Consider the following 19,178-nt stretch of genomic DNA (forward strand, 5'->3'; position numbering starts at 1 on the left):
GCAAGACTAATCTTTATAAAAATAAAAAATTTAATAAATGGCCTTAATTGAGTTGAATCATGGATTTTCTATTTCAATTGTGGCCACATTTTGGCTAATTGACTTATTATTTCAATTGTAGCCATAGTTAAACACATACTAGGCAATTTACAACCATAATCATAATTAATTTATCTAAATATAAATTAATTATAATTAATTTGAAAGTTTTCCTCATAAGTTAATTATGTAGAAAATTAAAATTTTGGGTAAAGTGATTACTTATTTTAATTACTCAATTTCCTTGAACTAGAATAGGGGTAAATATTTTCTAATTTAAACTCTAATATTTGCATAATTAAATAAATAGCTACTCCACATTATTTTAGTAAAATGACTCATTAGTTATTTGAAATAATTTCCAAGAGATTTGTTATAGAAATTATTTTACCAAATACTAAAGGAAAAACATTATATGCAAAGTCTATAAATCGTCTTGATTTTTTTAAAAAAATATTTATCATCCTATTTAATATTCAGGCACTTTGAGCAATTAAAATAAATTATGAGAGGTCAAAAAATAGGTGTCAACAACTGCCCCTTCAGTGTTCAGGGATGGCGGGACCATTCCCGAGCAACGAAATTTAACTAACCCTAATTTTTGACTGACCCAAGCCACATTCCCCTCTTTTTTATGCAATTTTTTTTCAAAATGTATGGCCGATCCTTGGTTTCTGTTACACCTCGGAAAAATTTTCCGTTGATGCACAAGTGAATAGACTAGTGAAGAGCACGAGTATGCGGTATTTCAATAAGTAAGAAAAGACATTTGATGACTCTATATAAGGTTTCAAAGATGTTAGAAAAGGGGGAAGAAAGTTGGCCAAGAGAAGGCAAGGCATACGATAGGTATCAGAGAGGGATTATGAGTAACGAGTTAACAAGGATTTAATTATGTCTTGGAGAAGAGTGATAACGTCCCTTAGAGTGGTATTGAGGTGTTGAACAAGTGCTAAGAAGGTTCCATAAAGATTGGAGATCAAACGAGTCGACGAAACGAGCTTCGGAATCACTGGGGATTATACGGCCAAACATACTGGCCGTATAAATTATACGGTCCGTATGTTGGGACCGTATAATCAGCCCAGAATGTCATACCTTTCTGGACCAAACATACGGCCAAACATACGGCCTGTATAAAATGTACAGACCGTATGTTGGTCCGTATATATGGTCGGGGACAGTTTTGTTCATTAAATAAGGGATTCAAGTTCTATTTCATTTCATTTCCATATCTCACCCCTTCTCTCTAAAACATCTCTCTACATTTATTCCACAAGAATTCAAGAGGTATTAGTGATCAACAACATAAACTAAGTGAATCAAGTGTAAGAAAACCCATTAAAGATTATTCAAGTCAAAAAATCTCATTGGAGATGAACTAGGGTTTTTGCTCAAGTGAAGTATTACCAACCAAGGCTTGTTCCTACAACATCTAAGGTAAGATTTATGGTATTTCTATGTTGCTTAAGGTATTTGAGAGTTCAAATACTTGGATTGTAGATGGGTATAGAAAAATGGGTCATGAATATGGAATAGTGCCATTTTGAGTAATAGTTTGAATTGAGTCATGATTCTTAAAGTGTTGTGATATAAATAGGTTACAAATGATGTTGAGAACATGAGATAGGCAATGTATGTGAATGAACGTAGTCGTGTGTTACGACCATGTATATGGGAGATTGAAAGTGAATTGAGAAATGTGGATAATGTGGATGAATAAGGAATATTGTTATGATATTGTGAATGTATTATTGACGTTTGGGAGTTGATATACGATGTGGAGGAATGTCGTATAAATAAAGGAGATGCTGTCCAATTTTCTCTAGTTTTAGTCGTGTATGCTAGCTATGATTCTAATGATAGTATGACTTTAATGAAGGTAGAAACGTGAGCTTCGGAGGAGAACGTGCAAGTGGTAAATAGTTGAACGGAAAGGTATGTAAGGCTAACCCTTCTTTCATAAGGCATGGTTCTTTGGCCAATCATCTAAATCTTCTATAAGATTATGATATCCTTCAAATGATTCTATCTTTCGAGCTATTGAGCTCATGATCCTCGATATGTATTACGTTAGTACTAAGTTCCTCCTATGACGAGTAACCCTATAAGGATAGATGTAATGAACAACGATGATAGTGATAACGATAATGATAATGATGATAATAACGATGACGATAGTGATGACGATAATGATAGTGATGATAATAATAAGATGCTTATGAGCTATTATATATGTGTATCAATGTATGATTATTATGGAACCCCGAGCTTATGAGGCCGGGTAGGATATGTATCTATTTACGTAACGGGCACACACCTCTGCAGATGGTACGGATAACCCTGATGCCTTGGTAGGGCCAGGTAGATGTGACCCTGAAGCCTTGGTAGGGCCAGGTATGTGTAACCTTGAGCCTTGGGTGGCCAAGTATGTATGAAACACCGAACCTTCGTGGTCGGGCATGCTATGTAAATGTTATGTATATGATATGGTTATGTATATGATATAGATATGAGTATGAATACGAACACGATACGGATATGAATACTAATAAGACTATGTAAATGAATACGGATACGGATATGGATGTATGTACACGAATACGCGCTAGAAATGGAAAGTCCCTATGACAAGCAAGTAAGTGCTTATGACGTTGATACTGCTATCTCCCCTCCTATGCTATTTCTCATATTGCTTATTATGCTTCTATATTGATGTTGATCATGCTTTACATACTCAGTACATTCTTCGTACTGACGTCCTTTTGTTTGTGGACGCTTCGTCATGCCCGAAGGTGCCTAGGGAGACAGACTTGATCCATAGCTACATTCTCAGAGACTACATAGCAGAGCTCCACTTCATTCGGAGCTATAGCTTTTGGGTACTTATTCTTTTGTGTACATAATTATGGGCATAGCGGGGTCCTGTCCCGCATATATGATATGTTATACTCTCCTTAGAGGCTCGTAGACATGTGTATGTGGTTAGATGTGTTTGGCCTTGTCGGCCTATATTTTGGATTTCATTTTGTTAGCCTCGTCGGCTTATGTACATTGATATGGGCATAGATGTCAATGATGATATAAAGGTATTGTTGTCCAATGGGACTAGTGTGATTGGCGAATAGAAATATATGTTTTATCATGTGGCTCACCTAGATGTAAGTGTAAAAGTATGTTAAGGGGTGCCCGGGTGGGCTAGCACCGGGTGCTCGTCGCGGCCCCTAGTCGGGTCGTGACAGTTTCTAGGTTTCCTACATATCTCAAGTTTCATGAGAATAAAGGCCATTTGTAGTTCGACATCACCATGACTCCTAAATGCATTTAAAACAAATTCTCAGATTTTTCAGCTGTCAAGCTGGGAAGTCGGTGTGATTGGTAAGAGTGTGACTAAGTTTTTGGCGTTGAGCCTGCCTACATATCCCTATTCTTGGGAATCAAGTCACTTGTAGTTCGATTCAATCAGAGGAAAAGGATATCCCCTATGCGCGAATGCCTTTATATGTTCCGGTGTGTGTCTGACCGATCGCGGAATAATAAAAACAAGCAAAGGACATAAGCAATAAACAATCTTATGTGGCTGAGTATGGTGAGGGGTGATCCTCCAAGTCTTGGCCGGAGAGCTTGACTCTCATGGGCACCTTATCTCGACCGGCTGCATAAGAAAAAGTTCCACGTTTGCTCCGCAATTTGTCTGAATTTGATTTGATCAGCATGCACTTTGATGGCTACCAATCTGCTTCCATCTGCTGAGTAATTTTGATTTTGGGGTGACGAATATTGCGGCCATCTGACTAGATTTACATCGTCTTATCCTTTTAGCGAATATTGCGGTCTCCTAGTCGGTTTTCCGTCGCTTTGTCTTTGGAGGGCGAATACTCGGTCTCATGACCGGTTTTACATCGCTTTGTTGTCTTGTCATATCCCATAATCTATATGCATAGCCTTCTCGGCAATTGAAATAAATGCCCTTTTGGCATGTTTGTATGAACAGCCCTCTTGGCGATTAAGATGAATGGCCTTCTTGGCATGTTGGTATTGATGGCTCTCTCGGCATGTTTGTATGAATGGCCCTCCTGGCAATTGAAACAAATGGCCTTCTTGGCCTGTTTGTATGAATGGCCCTATCGGCAGCAGGAAAATAAGTGGCCTTCTTGGCCTGTTTGCATGAATGGCCCTCTCAGCAGCAGGAAAATAAGTGGCCTTCTTGGCCGGTTTGTATGAATGACCCTCTTGGCCTGTTTGCATGAATGTCCCTCTCGGCAGCAGAAAAAATAAATATACAATGGCCCTCTTGGCAGTTTGTATGAATGATGTAAATGACAGATATGGCCCTTTTGGCTTAATCGTCTTTCTTTCGTCCTTTGTTTCGACTGTGACCCTCTTGGTCGGATATGACATTTTGTTTTACTATGACTCTTTTGGCTAAGTTATTTTGCCATTATGGCCTTTTGCTCTTTGTGGGCCCTTATGGCTAGGTGTTTGCCCTTATGGCGTTTATATCCTTTGATAGCCCTTGTGGCTAGGTATTCGCCCTTATGGCATCTTCGCTCATTTTGTAGCCCTCGTGGCTAAATACTTGCCCTTTTGGCATTCTAATTATCCTAGCCTTTGTGGCTTTTGTCCTCGGTGATAGTTAAACCCTTCAGAGCCCTCGTGGCTGGGCATATACTCTAAAAGCTAGATCTCAACAGTGGTCTGCACCTTCTTTAGCGAAGCGTTTCCTGCACATGGAGAAAAGTTAGGAAAAAAAGGATTATCTCCCGATGTCCTGGGGACCTGCATCAGAAATGGGTTAGTTTTTTCCTATCTTAAGTTGATTCGTGTTGCCGGCGCTGTAGCATCTTCAGTTTTCTAGACTCGAAATCCATTGATCTCTGGTATTTCGAAAGATAAACTTATTTTCGTTATGCGAAAAATAAAATCATTTTCTGATGCTACCATAAGGGTATCTACTTTGTGTAAAAAAAAAACAGTATTAATTGTCATGACATGTGCTTTGGATGAGGGAGTCCTCTCCTTTCGTGACTGGGGTTTTACTTTCTTACGTGGAATTTTTTAGACCTTTTCTCAAAAGTTCTGCCCCAATTTAAATCTCGTCCCATCAATGCCTATGCAAAATTGTTCAGGAAATTTTGAGGTCTTCTCAAAATTTCTACCCAGTTTAGAGTTCTGGGTTAGCTGAATATCCTGTAGTGGCTTGTCGGCGTGAATTTTTTAGCTCCTCTCAAAAATTCTGCCACGGTTGGGCAAGCAGCAGTCCCTGCTTCCTTGTGAAGTCCTATCTCTGAGGCTTCCTAAGGGTTTTCTTGGTTTTTCCTTTGATGCGACCGAGCTCGGAGAGCACCTACGTATCCTGTCGCAACAGGAATTCAGGTCGAATGTAGTTTAGAAATAAAATAATGGACTTTAGGGTTTTACTAATAAAGCGACCCGGTCCCAAGTGGACTGCCTACGTATCCCTCTGTGGGGAAATCAGGTCATTGCGTAGTTCATATTACAAAAACTATTTTTATTTAGCCTATCTGTTACAAAACGGTTACAGGCAAAAGGAAACAACTAATACAAGAAAAATAGAATAGCGATTACAAGTAGAGAGTACTATTACAAACCGGGAAACTCTTTCTTCATGCATAGTAGCACTTGATTGCATCTGAGTTGATCGACTTTGGTCACCCTTGACCGTCCATTTCTACCAATGCTACCGCTCCTCCAGAGAGTACTTTGCAGGTTACATAAGGCCCTTGCCAATTGGGAGCAAACTTCCCCTTATATTCTTCTTGATGTGGAAAATTCCTTTTGAGCACTAGTTGCCCGATCTAAAAAAGTTTGGTTCTGACTTGTTTGTTGAAAGCTCTTTCCATCCTTTGCCGGTATAATTGACCGTGATAGATAGCAACCATTCTTTTCTCATCAATCAAAGCCAATTGCTTATAACGAGCTCGGACCCATTCGACATTGTCCAATTTCATTTCATGAATGATTCTCAGGGAAGGTATCTCCACTTCAGCGGGTATGACTGCTTCAGTTCTGTAGACCAGCAGGTACGGAGTAACTCCTGTTGAAGTCCTGGCCGTAGTACGGTATCCCAGAAAGACGTAAGGCAACTGTTTGTGCCAACCCTTATGATTATCAGTTATTTTCCTCAATATCCTCTTGATATTCTTGTTGGCTGCTTCTACAGCTCCGTTTATTTGCGGCCGGTAAGCTGTTGAATTTCGATGGGTTCTCTTGAATTGCTCACAGATATCCTTCATCAGGTGACTATTCAGGTTTGCTCCATTGTCTGTTATGATGGACTCAGGCACATCGAATCTGCATATGATGTGGTTTCGCACAAAGTCTGTCACCACTTTCTTTGTCACTGATTTCTGAGATGTCGCTTCCACCTAAGATGAAACGGTGGCCATTCGAGGCTGCGGGTTCAATAGGTCCAATAACATCCATGCCCCAACCGACGAAAGGCCATGGTGAACTCATTGCATTAAGCTCACTTGGAGGGACCTTGATCTGATCACCGTGGATTTGGCATTGATGACCTCTTTGTACATATTTGCAGTAGTCACTCTCCATCGTCATCCAATAATATCCAGCTCGTAGAATCTTCTTTGCTAGCATGAACCCATTCATGTGGGGTCTACATGTTCCCGCATGTGCTTCTTCTAGAAATTTGGTGGCTTCGCTGGCATCTACACATCTGAGCAGACCCAAATCCGGCATCCGTTTGTATAGCCCTTCTTTGTTTAGGAAGAAACCATTTGTCATTTTTCAGATAGTCTTATTTTGTCCATTTGTAATGCCTTCGGGGTATTCCGGTCCTTCCAGATACATTTTGATATCACTGTACCACGGCTTGCCGTCTGGCTCAGCTTCCACATGGCAACAGTGGCATGTTCTACTTTCAGACTTATCCTTAGCGGGTCGATTTGACTACTTTCCGGATGCTAGATCATCGACGCTACTGTGGCCAGCGCATCAGCAAACTCATTTTGAGCCCTTGGCGTATGTCGAAACTCGATCTTTCTGAACTTCTTGCACAATCTCTATGCCAGGTTCACATATGGTAAGATCTTCTCAATCTTAGTGGCCCATTCGCCTTGTACTTGGTGAATCAGCTGGTCGAAATCTCCAATGACCAATAGTTCATTGATGTCCATATCTAGTGCCATCTGAGGCTTAGTATGCTGGCTTTGTGTTTTGCCATGTTATTGGTACAGCGGAATTTGAGCTTAGTAGTCATGGGGTAGTGTTGCCCATTTTCCGATATCAAGACGGCTCTGATTTCGAAACCTTTGTAAGTCACTGCTCCGTCAAAGAACAATTTCCAACCAGTATAGGCTTCTGCTGCTTCTTCTTCTTCTATAACCAATACCCTTTCGTCTGGGAAATGGGTACGAAGTGGTTTAAGTTCTTCGTCCACTGAGCTTATGGCTAGTAAGTGATCCAAAGACTGTCTTCTGACGGAAAATGTACCTTAAAGGGTTCATCTTGGATATAAGGTGAGTGGTATATGAAGACAAATAATGCTTCAATTTCTGAGCTACCCAAGTTAGAGCACAACAAGTTTTTTCCACTAGCGTATATCTTGCCTTACAGGCTTTGAGCTTTTTGCTCAGATAATAAATGGCACGCTTCTCTTTTCCTTCTTCATCGTGCTGTCCTAACGCGCATCCGAATGCCTTTTCAGCAACTGACAAGTACAAAAGCAAAGGACTCCTAGGCCTTGGTGGCACCAGGACTGGCGAATTGGACAAATATCTCTTGATAGTGCTGAATGCCTCTTGGCATTCCTCTATCCATTCTATAGGAGCATTCTTTTTCATAAACTTGAGGATAGGTTCCACAATGATGGTGGATTGAGCTATGAACCGCCCAATGTAATTCAATCACCCCAGGAAGCTCATGACTTCTTTCTTAGTTTGGGGAGGAGGCAAATCTTGGATTGCATTGATCTTTGTTGGGTCTAGCTCTATGCCTCTTCGGCTGACTACGAATCCCAGTAATTTTCCCGTCGGTACTCTGAACGCACACTTGGCGGGATTCAATTTCAAATTAAACTTTCGGAGTCTGTTGAAGAGCTTCCTTAAACGTGTGGTATGCTCCGAACTTCTCCTTGACTTGATGATGACATCGTCCACATAGACTTCAATCTCTCTGTGGATTATGTCATGGAAAATAGTAGTCATTGCTCTCATGTACGTTGCACCAGCATTCTTGATGCCGAAGGGCATTACCCTGTAATGGTACACTCCCCATGGGGTGATGAAAGTTATCTTCTCCACGTCCTCTCTATCCATTAAGATTTGATGGTAGCCGGCGAAACAATCCACAAATGATTGCAACTCGTGCTTGGCACAATTGTCTATGAGTATATAGATGTTTGGGAGCGGAAAATTATCCTTTGGGCTAGCCTTGTTTAGATCTCGGTAATCCATGTAGATTCTTATCTTGCCATCCTTCTTGGGCACTGGGACTATATTGGCTAGCCATGTGGGGTAGGATGTTACCTCCACTACTCCATACTCAATTTGTTTCTCCACCTCGTCTTTGATTCGGATATTGAGATCTGGTTTGAATTGTCTGGTTTTTCGCTTTGCTGGAGCCAATCCCTCAATGATGGGTAGCCTGTGCGACACTACGCTGGTACTTAACCCTAGCATGCCGGCGTATGACCATGCTAAAACGTCCATGTATTCCCTCAACAAACTTATCAATTCCTCTTTGAGAGGAGTATCTAGGTGTGCACTTATCCTTGTTTCTTTGACATCCTCTTCGTCACCTAGATTTACAGCTTCTGTTTCATCCAAGTTTGGCTTTTGCTCATTCTCCAATTGTTCTACTTCTTCTGTGAGACCCTCGGGCAGCATTATGGTCTCGTCGTATTCCTCATATTCGTCTTCATTTGCGTTGTCCGACTCATTCGCTTCACAACATGGCATGACATTTAAGGTTGCCTTATTGTTTTTATTACTGAAAAGAAAAATTAAGGTGAAATATATCATTATAAAACATGCATGCAATAAAACAATTTTAATAAACCGAGGCTTTCATTAATTTAAAAACATTTAGGAATACAAACTGTGGTCCTGGCTTTAGTCAAGCAATTTCCGTTTTTGAAAACCACGAAGTATAAAAATGACAAAGAGGGTGAGTAATCGGGTCCTCGACCGATTCTCCCCATTTTCAAAACTAAATTCAACTTTCTCTACCGAAGAGCTAGCAACGGGGTAGAGGTCTAGTTGGACAACTGCGTGCCCAGTCCTGCCTCTCTGATGTTGGGTGTTTCAGCACATTCCTCCAGAATTACATGGCAATCTTCCTCTTGGACTAGCATCTTTATCCCTTCTTCAATGTCAGCATCCTCAGGCATAGGCATTTTGTAAGGGAATGACTGGTACAGATTCGTGATGGGTTTACAGAGAACAGCAACCTCTTGTCTCTTCTTGGTAAGCATTTCCTCCTCCGTGGGGATGTAACCAAGCCCAAAGCGAAAATTATCTTGAAGGATAGGAACAGGCTCAGTGATGCCTTGCAGATTCTTCCCTAAACCTTTTCCGGGTTCAAACCCGTTTAGAAGCATAGTGGAAGAAATCATTTTATAAACTGCCAGTATGGGAGTTTCTATGGAATCTATCTTGTGGGACGCTCCTACTAACTTCACAACATGGAAATCCGTTCCTTTAGGCGTGGCTTCAATGATAGGTGCAGAATTGTCTGGATAATTGTGCATGCTGGCTTCTCCATGAATCACCACTTCTTCTCCTTCCCATACAAATTTTATAGATTGATGGAGGAAGGATGGTACTGCCCCTGCCATGTGGATCCATGGTCTTCCTAGAAGCAAATTGTAATTGGCCGGTATCTCCATGACTTGGAGTTCCGTGGTGAACTCAGCAAGTCTTATTTGAATATCCAGATCAACTACTATAGTGGCATCACAACGTCCTCCGTCAAATGCTCTTATGTTAGTGTGGCTTTGACGAACCTTTCATGGGCCATACCCTAGCTGAGTCAAGGTGGATTCGGGGCAAATGTTAAAGTTCTGCCCCATTGTCAATCAACACCCGGGTTACTACTTTGTTGCGACACATGATAGTGATGTGAAATTTTTTGTTGTGATTTATACCTTTCTTGGGCAACTCTTTTTTTGTGAAGGGTTGATGTTCCTCCATAACATGGGTGATCATTTCGGCCAGATTTTCACTATTTGTTCCAGCTGGGACGTGAGCTCCTTCCAACACCTTCATTAGAGCCAGGCAGTGTTGGGGTGAACTTTGCAGTAATGCAAGCACCGATATTTGGGCCAGTGTCTTCTTAAGATGCTCAATAATGGAGTATTCTTTCAGCTGCATTCGGCGCTAAAAGTCTTTAGCTTCACCTTCAGTGATAGTCCTTTTCTGATTACCTTCCTTTCGGGGTCCTTCTTAGGCTAGGTCTTTAGGAGTATAACATCTCCCTCATCTTGTGATACCATGTCCCACGGTCATTTAGACTACGAACTCTTTCCGGGGTGGTGCCGGAGTTATCAGAGCATTGTGTGTTATCACTGGTGCAGGGATTACTACCTTGAACTGCGGGCGTTCCTGCAGGAATAGTGATGCTACTGTACTTTCGAGTTCTTTCATAGAATCGCGGATTATGGGCCTTCCGGCGACCTAGTCTTCTTCTTTCTCAATCATGTGAATCACGTTGTTGCCATGATTCGGCAAAGGATTGGTGTTCACATTTGGAGGGGCTGTTTGAAGCACAATTTCTTTTCGGTCAATCAAGTCCTGTATTTTGTACTTGAGATTAATGCAATCTTCAGTACTATTCCCTATGTCATTGGAGTGGTAGGCATATGTTTGGTCAGCCCCATAAAATCGATTTTTCAGATTAATGGCCTTTGGTGGTAGCACTTGAATCATTCCAGCCGCGCTTAACCTTTCGAACAAATCGGTCCAAGATTCCATTAGCGGAGTGAACACCCGAGGGGATTTCTACTCAAAATTTGGATGTCGCGCATTGTAGGCATTTTGTGGTGGTTGATTCTGGTAGGCATTGGGTTGGTTATTTTGTGGGGTACGGTAAATGGTTAGGGGAGTATGAAAATTTGGCTGTGGAGCTTGGAAAATTGGGGGAGGTGATTGGAAGGTATTTGGTGGGGCTTGGTAGTTTTGGGGTGGTGATTGGAAGGTTGGTTGCGCATAATATAAGGCACCGTCTTATAAGGGGTAGGTACATAAGTATTTGGCGGAGGTGAAACATATGCTCTTATCGGGAAATCTTCCCTTCTTTTAGGTTTAGGAGTATGGGATATGCTAGCCACGTCTTCTTTGTTTTTGCGCATGAACCCTGTTGAACCTAATCAGCAAATTTCCAGTCATGCTTACTATTCAGCCGAATTTGAGACCATCTTCTATGGCTTCGCCTATTTTGACTAATTCAAAGAAAGGTCTCCCCACCATTGAAAGAATTCTATCATAGAAGTCTGTCTCTTCTGAACGGATACAAACCGACACGAGTTCCCCTTTGGCCATAGGAGGTTGTACTCGGGCAGCCTCTGTCCTCCACCTGTTCACATATTCACGAAAGTTCTCGGTGGATTTCTGTTTCACTTTCTTCAAATAATACCTATCTGGCACTGTCTCCATATTGAAATAGAATCTTTCTAAGAAAGCAACGACCATGTCTTCCCATGTGACCCAGCGACATATATCTTGCGTCGCGAACCATACTGAAGCATCTCCTATCAGACTTCGACTGAACAATCTCATGATGAGTACTTGGTTGTCTGAGACACTGACCAACTGGTCGCAGTAGGCCCGCAAGTGCACTTTAGGATTGCAAGTTCCGTTAAACAATTCAAATCAGGATACTTTGAAACGTTCAAGTAAATCCAAATTGGGATGCATGCATAAATCGTTACAGCTTAGACCTGTGCCAGTGAGGGTAGTTCTCATAGATCGCTCCAACATTGCGGTCATCTTCCGCTCAAGTCTCTCTTCCTGTTTTTCCTGTTCGGCCTTCCATGCTTTTTCCATCTCTTCATAGTGGTAAAGAAACAGCAGGGCGAATTTAGGTAGTAGGGGTGCTTTTTTCAGTAGGTAGTGGGGTGATGCTTAGTTGTATAGTGATGCCAGGGTGGGTATTTTGTGGTGCTGGGTAAGAAGGGATAGAGTGAGTGGTTCCGGGCATTTGGTTAGTGTTAAGTGGCGGTAGAATGTGGCTTGAAGCGCCAATGTGTCCATTAATCGGGGTAAATGGCATGGGGGTCACAACGGACCTAGCGGGGAAGTGATTTGGTAATGGTGAATTCAGAAATAAGAAAAATAGTAGAGGCCTTCTTTCCTCAACAGGGGCCTCTCGGCAGCATTAGCAACTTTGTTTCGCACCACTTCCTCTTGAAGATAGGCAATCGTTTCCAATATTATCTTCATGACGTCTTCAATAGGTGATGACTCGGGCAGATCGTGCAGAGGCGATTACTTGAGAGCGATGTCAATATGAGTAGCTTTGTTCTCCGAAGTACCAGTCATTTTCTCTTTGCCTTTGTCTTGTAGGGATAACGATGCTATAGCAGCTTTAGACCTTGTGAAGTATGCCAGTGTGAACACGAATCAACTTCTCTTTCTATAAGAAAAGAATAACGCAGAAGCAAACAAAGTTAGTTTCGTCAGAATAAAGAAAAGAAAAGTAAGATATCACATATAAATGGCAGTTTAAAATACTTAGCACAAAAAGGATCATATGTTTAATTCAAATGCTCAATCGATCTCTCGTACCGGGTTTTGAGGTACTTGGGCTTTGTTTGAGTGAGGAGAATATAATATTTATAATATAGGGACCGAGTCTTACGTAGACTGCCTACGTCCCTCCATGCGAAGTCAGGCCCTTCCGTAATCCGTTTTATATCGAAATAATCCTAAACCTACCCATGACCAGGCCTGATAGAGGCTTCCTACGTATCCCTCCTTGGGACATCAGGTCAGTGCAGTTCCTTTTACACAAAATAGGGGGGACAAATCCGTGTTAAATACAAAAAATGGGATCCCCTAAAACTACCCAAAAAGCGACCTTTCTTTTGAGGTCAATATAGGTTGTTCGTCCGTCCAACATTTCCTAGCCCTAAGGCTCCCAAATCCTAATACTGAGAAGAGAGCACCAACCAAAGGGCTCCCTTGTAGATCAAACCTTTCAACTCAAATTTGAACACATTGCATTTCTCTATGTCATGCCCCAAAGCTTCGGAATGGTACAGGCACATTTTGCGGCGGCCCACTTCTTCAGTTTGGGCCCTTCTAGTTCTGATAGGGCGAATCCTCCCGATACTAACCAATTTCTGGAAGATGCTAACATAAGAGTCTATGAACACTGTGAAGTCGTAACGCCAAAGATGAGTGTTTCGAGTAATCCCCTCAGTTAGAATGACATTGATGCTACAACAGAGGTTTCTTCCCTTTTTATGCTTGAAGGCTCAACGAAAGCTGCCCCTTTGATGGCCATGTGGGCTCCTGTGGGTTCGATTCCATTTCCTCTTCTTCGGACTCTTCCAGTATCGGGATGTACTCCAGAAGAATCCCTTATCCCTTGTCAAGGGCGCTTTCTCCCTGAGCTTCGACAAGCTTTTCAGGCGAGCCTTCCGCCGAATCCAATAATTCGTTTGCCTCACTGATCTTGGCCTTTACCATCTGAATTTGCTTCTCGAGATCCTGAATCTTTTGTCACAGCGAAACCTCATTCTTCTTCATGACCTCGAGTTCAGGCGCAAACTTGTTGTTCATCTTCAGGTTCTGAGAAAATCGTTGGGCTTAGTGCGGATATTTGATTCATTGTTTTTCTTTGGATGAGTGGACAGTATTCGAGATTAATTAAGCATTTAAACGATACATATTGAAGAAAATAGAGTCACACAAAGCAATTCATAAGATTATGCTACGTGCGCTCTTAAATATAACTAAACGTTTTGAAACAAAATGTGCCATTTGAACCAAACCATTGCCCCATAATCATTAATGATAATATTCTTCCCCACAGGGGTACAAAAGATAAAGTAAAGACAGTGCATAAAATAAATCAGCAGAAATGTCCTCCGGTAGTGGATGATGAAGCCCGATCTCTATCAGTATTGGTTTTTTTCTTGCTTTCCTGACTGTAGTCTGGATGTGAAGATGGGCGGACGTCAAAGTTCCATCCATAAGAAACCCTTTCTGTGTGAAGGTCTGTGGAGCGACATCGTCTAGAATCTTCTTCATTTAGGCGCTTAACTCAACCAAATAATCATTGGTAAGCCCTAACTCATGTCTTAGACTCTCTATGACGGCCTTATCATGCTCAATTTTGTCCAAATATTTAGCATCTTTGTCGTCATCTCTTCTCTGAATTAGACGGGCTCGGATCTCGGCTTGCGAATCCTTATCTTGAACGCAGCTATAGAGAATAGGCCTAGGAGGAAGTGTGCCTTGCAAGTCGGCCCTCAACCAATCCTTATATTCTACGACACAACCCGGACGAAACCTATCTTCAGCCAAGGTGTCGGGACCCCAAATCATGCGACCCTTCCATTCTCGGACATAATCCAATGCCCTTGGTGGTCCATTAATGTTGTAATCTACGATGAAATCTCCCATGCCTCCAATCTGGGGTATGACTTGGATTCTCCCAAATTGTCTTAGAACCCGGGCAGGAGCATAGGGGCGAATCCCTCGAATTCCCATAAGCGGCACGAACAGACACTTTCTTCCTTTAACGACAATCTCGGTGGATATGAAGTCATGGAACATCCATTGAATGCTTTCCTCTTTCAGTCTGGAGAAAGTGATGTCCAACTTTGTCTGTTTTGTTCTCTGAAGTTTAGGCAAAAATCCTGAAGACTGTCTCTTTCAGCCGACCTACTCAAGTGTTGCTCATCCCTAACCTTTGTAGGAGCAGATTACAACCTTAGAAGTATTTGTAGTGATTCCGGCAGAGACTCAAGGGTCCGTACAAATCGGCTAGTATGATTGGGGTAATGTCAAAATATTTGGTTTCTTCCTTTTGTGTTATGTCGTAGAAGATGGCATGAGTGACTGAAATGACTCGGGTATCTATGGCTAAGGACCAATCTTTGGGAAAGACCATAGTTCCCAAAAAGCAAATGGCAAAGGCCAAGGGTTTGGTAGCCGCCCAGTCGGCATAAGTTTTGAATTCTCCGGGATGTTCCACAAATCCACCCGGGCTTCCAAACCTTCTGTACAACTCTCTAAAGGGTATAGTGGGGCCATGGGCCCAATTGGCGTAATTTAGGGAAAGCATCTTACAAATTTGGGAGTAGGTAGGTTTTTCTGGGATCAAAGCATTTTGGTCGGGTTTCTTTCTTCTTTTCAACCCTGAGCCCACGCTAGTTAACACATCCCTAAACTCCTCCAGTGTCGGAGTCATTTCAACATTATCCCCAAATCTTAAAACCATCCGGTCTCTATACCAGAATACGGTAAGTACTTCTATGAAGTCCTTACAACCGGTCATAGTCATGATGGATGTCAAATTTCCTAAATGACATGAGATTTCTCTTTTCTCTTCTGGGGACATTTAGCCCCACCAAATCCGTAGCAGCTCAGGGTTGGTCAGAACCATATCGAAGTTCAAATTGATTAACATTGACAAAACAAACCCAATGTTAATCTCCCCCACTAGGCAATGTTTTCATTCATAGGCACATTCAACGTTTCCAAATAACACATAATTATATTGTACTTGACACGGGGTAATCTCCTTATCAGGTTTAGCTACGTCTAAAATATCCAAACCACCCAGTCTAATTCTCATTTGGATTTGTTTAAGCTCTAACCTAGGCTTATGCAAGAGTGAGTTTTTTGAATTGACCTTGGACCCGAGCGAACTACTCGGGATGAACCGTTGTTAGCCTTTAGGTGACCGCACACCAAAATAACATTCAACATGTTCCAAAGAAAGGTTTCGGGTTTTTTAGTGAAGGATGGATTGCGATCCCGCGTGTCCCCTTTGAAGCCATGTTTTTTGCCAGGAGCGGAAGATTTTTATGATATGATGCATGCTAAATTAAATTGCGGAAAGTAATACATAAGCAAATACTTGTAAAATAAACCTTATTATAGTGAAACCCTTATAGTTAGAACCTAGAAAGTCCCAGAGGAGTCGCCATCTGTTACGGTTCACTTTTACGCTGGTTAAAGCATAAAAATAATCCAAGGTTGTTGGTGCTCTAGATTGGATTTTTATGTTTTTAGAGTCGCCGCCTAATTTATTCAAAAGGAAAATTAGGAAAAACCGGGCTTAAAGAGTTTTTCAGACCGACAAAAAATCTTTTTGTACCAGAGTTCGAGGTAAGGGTTCTAGTGATCCCCAAGGAAGGTTTTAAGCACCCTGGTATTAAGGATCCGTAGAATACGATTGACCTACGAGCTTCACTATAAGGTTTATGTATTTGTTTATGTGTTAGAATTTTCTGCAACAATATAGCATTATCATGTTTATTATCTCATTTTTCCAGAAACATTTGGCGAAAAATCCCCTTATAAATAAGGGGTTTTGGTTTAGAAAAATCCGCGCAAGTGTTCAACCCCCTTCGTTTCCAGACTAGGACACATCCAGAATCGCTCCCGAATAGAGTCGCTACTATTCTAGTCCGAATGAAATACGTTTAGTACTTACGGGTTTTATATATATATATATATATATATATATATATATATATATATATATATATATATAAAAATCCATTTTAATCGAAGCCCAATAAGTCAAACCGTAGTCCATCAAACCTTAAAACTCTGGCCCAATACTAATTTCTCGGCCCAGCGTGATTTCAGATCTCAAAAATGTCAAATTTTAGTCCAAACGGGTCCATTTTTAGTCCAAGTTCACAAACCCAAACGTCTCATTTTCAGTCCATTTTGTGGGCTTGCAGCCCAAATTTAGTACAATTCAACTATGTTTTGGCCCAAATCTCCTTACAAAATGTCGCTCTCAATTTAGAAAATCAAGCAAATTTCCAGGTTTTAGACTTAACAAATCTCAGTTTGTATGCTTAATTTCTAACAAAAGCCAGAAACTAGATTAAAACCTCATTTTTGCACGGCTCAGTTTTTTGAAACTCCTACAAACTAATGCATGCTTTTAATTCTGAACGTTATCTTGCAAACTTTCATCATATATTTTTTTTTAAAACAAAAATACTGCTTCGTTTAAATCGCGCTTCTCACCAATTTTATCACAAGTTGGATTTGCTTTTGAAAAAGGGTTTTGTACAAGTTTTAGATAAGAACCTAAACCACTAGATGATATCTTAAGTTCTACATCCATGGGAGGTTCACTAATACAAAGGTTAAAGTTTTACAAAATAGAATCATACAAACAAAATGAAGAAAGAGGAAGGATTTTAATTACTAATGGGATACCCGCCCCATTAGTGCTATTTTCACCCATAGCAGGGCCTTCGAATATTAGCTTCCTTTACATGTGTGTACACTAGCTACAATCAGCTTTGGAATTCGGCCACGGCCCAATTCTCGTATAGAAGAGAAAGACCCAGAAATGCAATGAAGGGGTTTTATTTTTTCAACAACAAAAAAAGAAAAAGAAAGGAAAGTAATATCTCATATACACAACAATATACATATATCAAACAAATCAAGGTGTTAACAGTGTTGACACCTAATTTTGGCTCGACGAGCTTAAAATTAACATTTTGGGGGGCCCTGATTCGTTAAATAGCGTGAAATACATTTTTTTACACATTTTTACATTTTTTGACAATTTATTGATGATTATCCTTATTTTAGGAATTTTATCAATTTACTGTCATTTTCCAAGAATCATTATTTTGCACATGTACAGCGTAATACTACCATTTTTGTGCAATTAATAATTGTTTCTTAATTTTATAGCAGTACATTTTTTGTATCTTATACATTGATATTTAAATTTTATATTTACATTATTATTTACAGATGTATTAGTTAACTACATTTTAGAACAGTCCGTCAGTGTAGAGAAAATCGGATCAATTAATTTTTAAATGCAGAGTAAAAATTCGATCAAGTCAAGATCTCGTCACCTTTTTAAAAGTTGACACTTGAGGTGATAGGTTGGGTTCTTGATCCATTGATTAATAGATTTTTTATACATTGGTTAAAAGGGTGAAATTCCCGTTGGACAATAACCCAAGGATTAAATTGAGCATTGAGGGGACAAAGGGGTATGGCTTTATATTTTTTGGACAATACAATGGGCCACTTTATGTTATAAAAGAAGTTGGGGGTTTAATTTTATTTTTTCATCTTCATTCTACACATATTTACACACACACACTCTTAATTTTCAGATTTAACCCTCTCCCTCTTCCAAAACAAAATCTTAAACATTTCTCTCTCCACACTTCTCTCTTAAAAAAATCACCGCCAGCCCCCTCCACGCTGGAGCTTGGAGCTCCGGCGAACAACGACATCACCGCTCTCACTACTCCCTCTCGTCCTCGTCTAATTCGCCAACAACCAAATCGCCACCATCAACCACCGCAGCCGGCAACCAAACCGCCCCCATCAACCACCGCAAACAACCACAAAACCAGCCCTTTTTCATCCGTTCTCACCAACATAGTACCACCAGTGACGCCTAAACACCACCACGCTGCCCTTCCTCCATTTTTCCCTTCGCTCTTTCCCCTAACCGCCAGCTCACCGCCGGCGAAGCTCCGGTGAACCGCGAACGAACCACCACGACCCTCAACAAACGCCACCACCACTGCTTGCGCTCCTCTTCCCTCTCTCTAATGCCATCACCAGTGGCTTGTTGTTTTTCTTGGATATTATTTTGTATTTTTTACAGATCTGGCCGGAGTTAACTTTTCCGGCGTTTTGCCGTTGAAGCGACGCCATCGAATGTCGTTGTTGGATCGATGACCACTTCCCGCCCCTCTCCTTATTTTTGACGCTTTCGCAGAACATGCCGGAGTTTCGAAACTCCGGTGACCTCCATTAAATTCGGCCAGCTCCTTTTTCTACTGGTTCCTCTGATTAACTGCTACTTTGATCTTGATTGGACTGATTTCTCTTTGTTATGGCTTTTGCCGATGATTTTTGTTGTTGTCCTCTTGGCCGATAATTCTTGTTGCTGCTGTATTACTAATTTGGTGGGCTGGT

General features: G+C 41.1%; 1 protein-coding gene across 1 annotated transcript; it reads right to left on the bottom strand.

The window, feature by feature from the left end:
• Positions 1–5,858: 5,858 nt before the first annotated feature.
• On the bottom strand, positions 5,859–6,296 carry LOC132612092 (uncharacterized). The gene has a single exon (XM_060326434.1). The coding sequence runs from the start codon at positions 6,294–6,296 to the stop codon at positions 5,859–5,861; it is 438 nt and encodes a 145-aa protein (XP_060182417.1).
• Positions 6,297–19,178: the final 12,882 nt, after the last annotated feature.

This window comes from Lycium barbarum, chromosome 9 (assembly GCF_019175385.1).
Source record: "Lycium barbarum isolate Lr01 chromosome 9, ASM1917538v2, whole genome shotgun sequence".
Taxonomy (NCBI): domain Eukaryota; kingdom Viridiplantae; phylum Streptophyta; class Magnoliopsida; order Solanales; family Solanaceae; genus Lycium; species Lycium barbarum.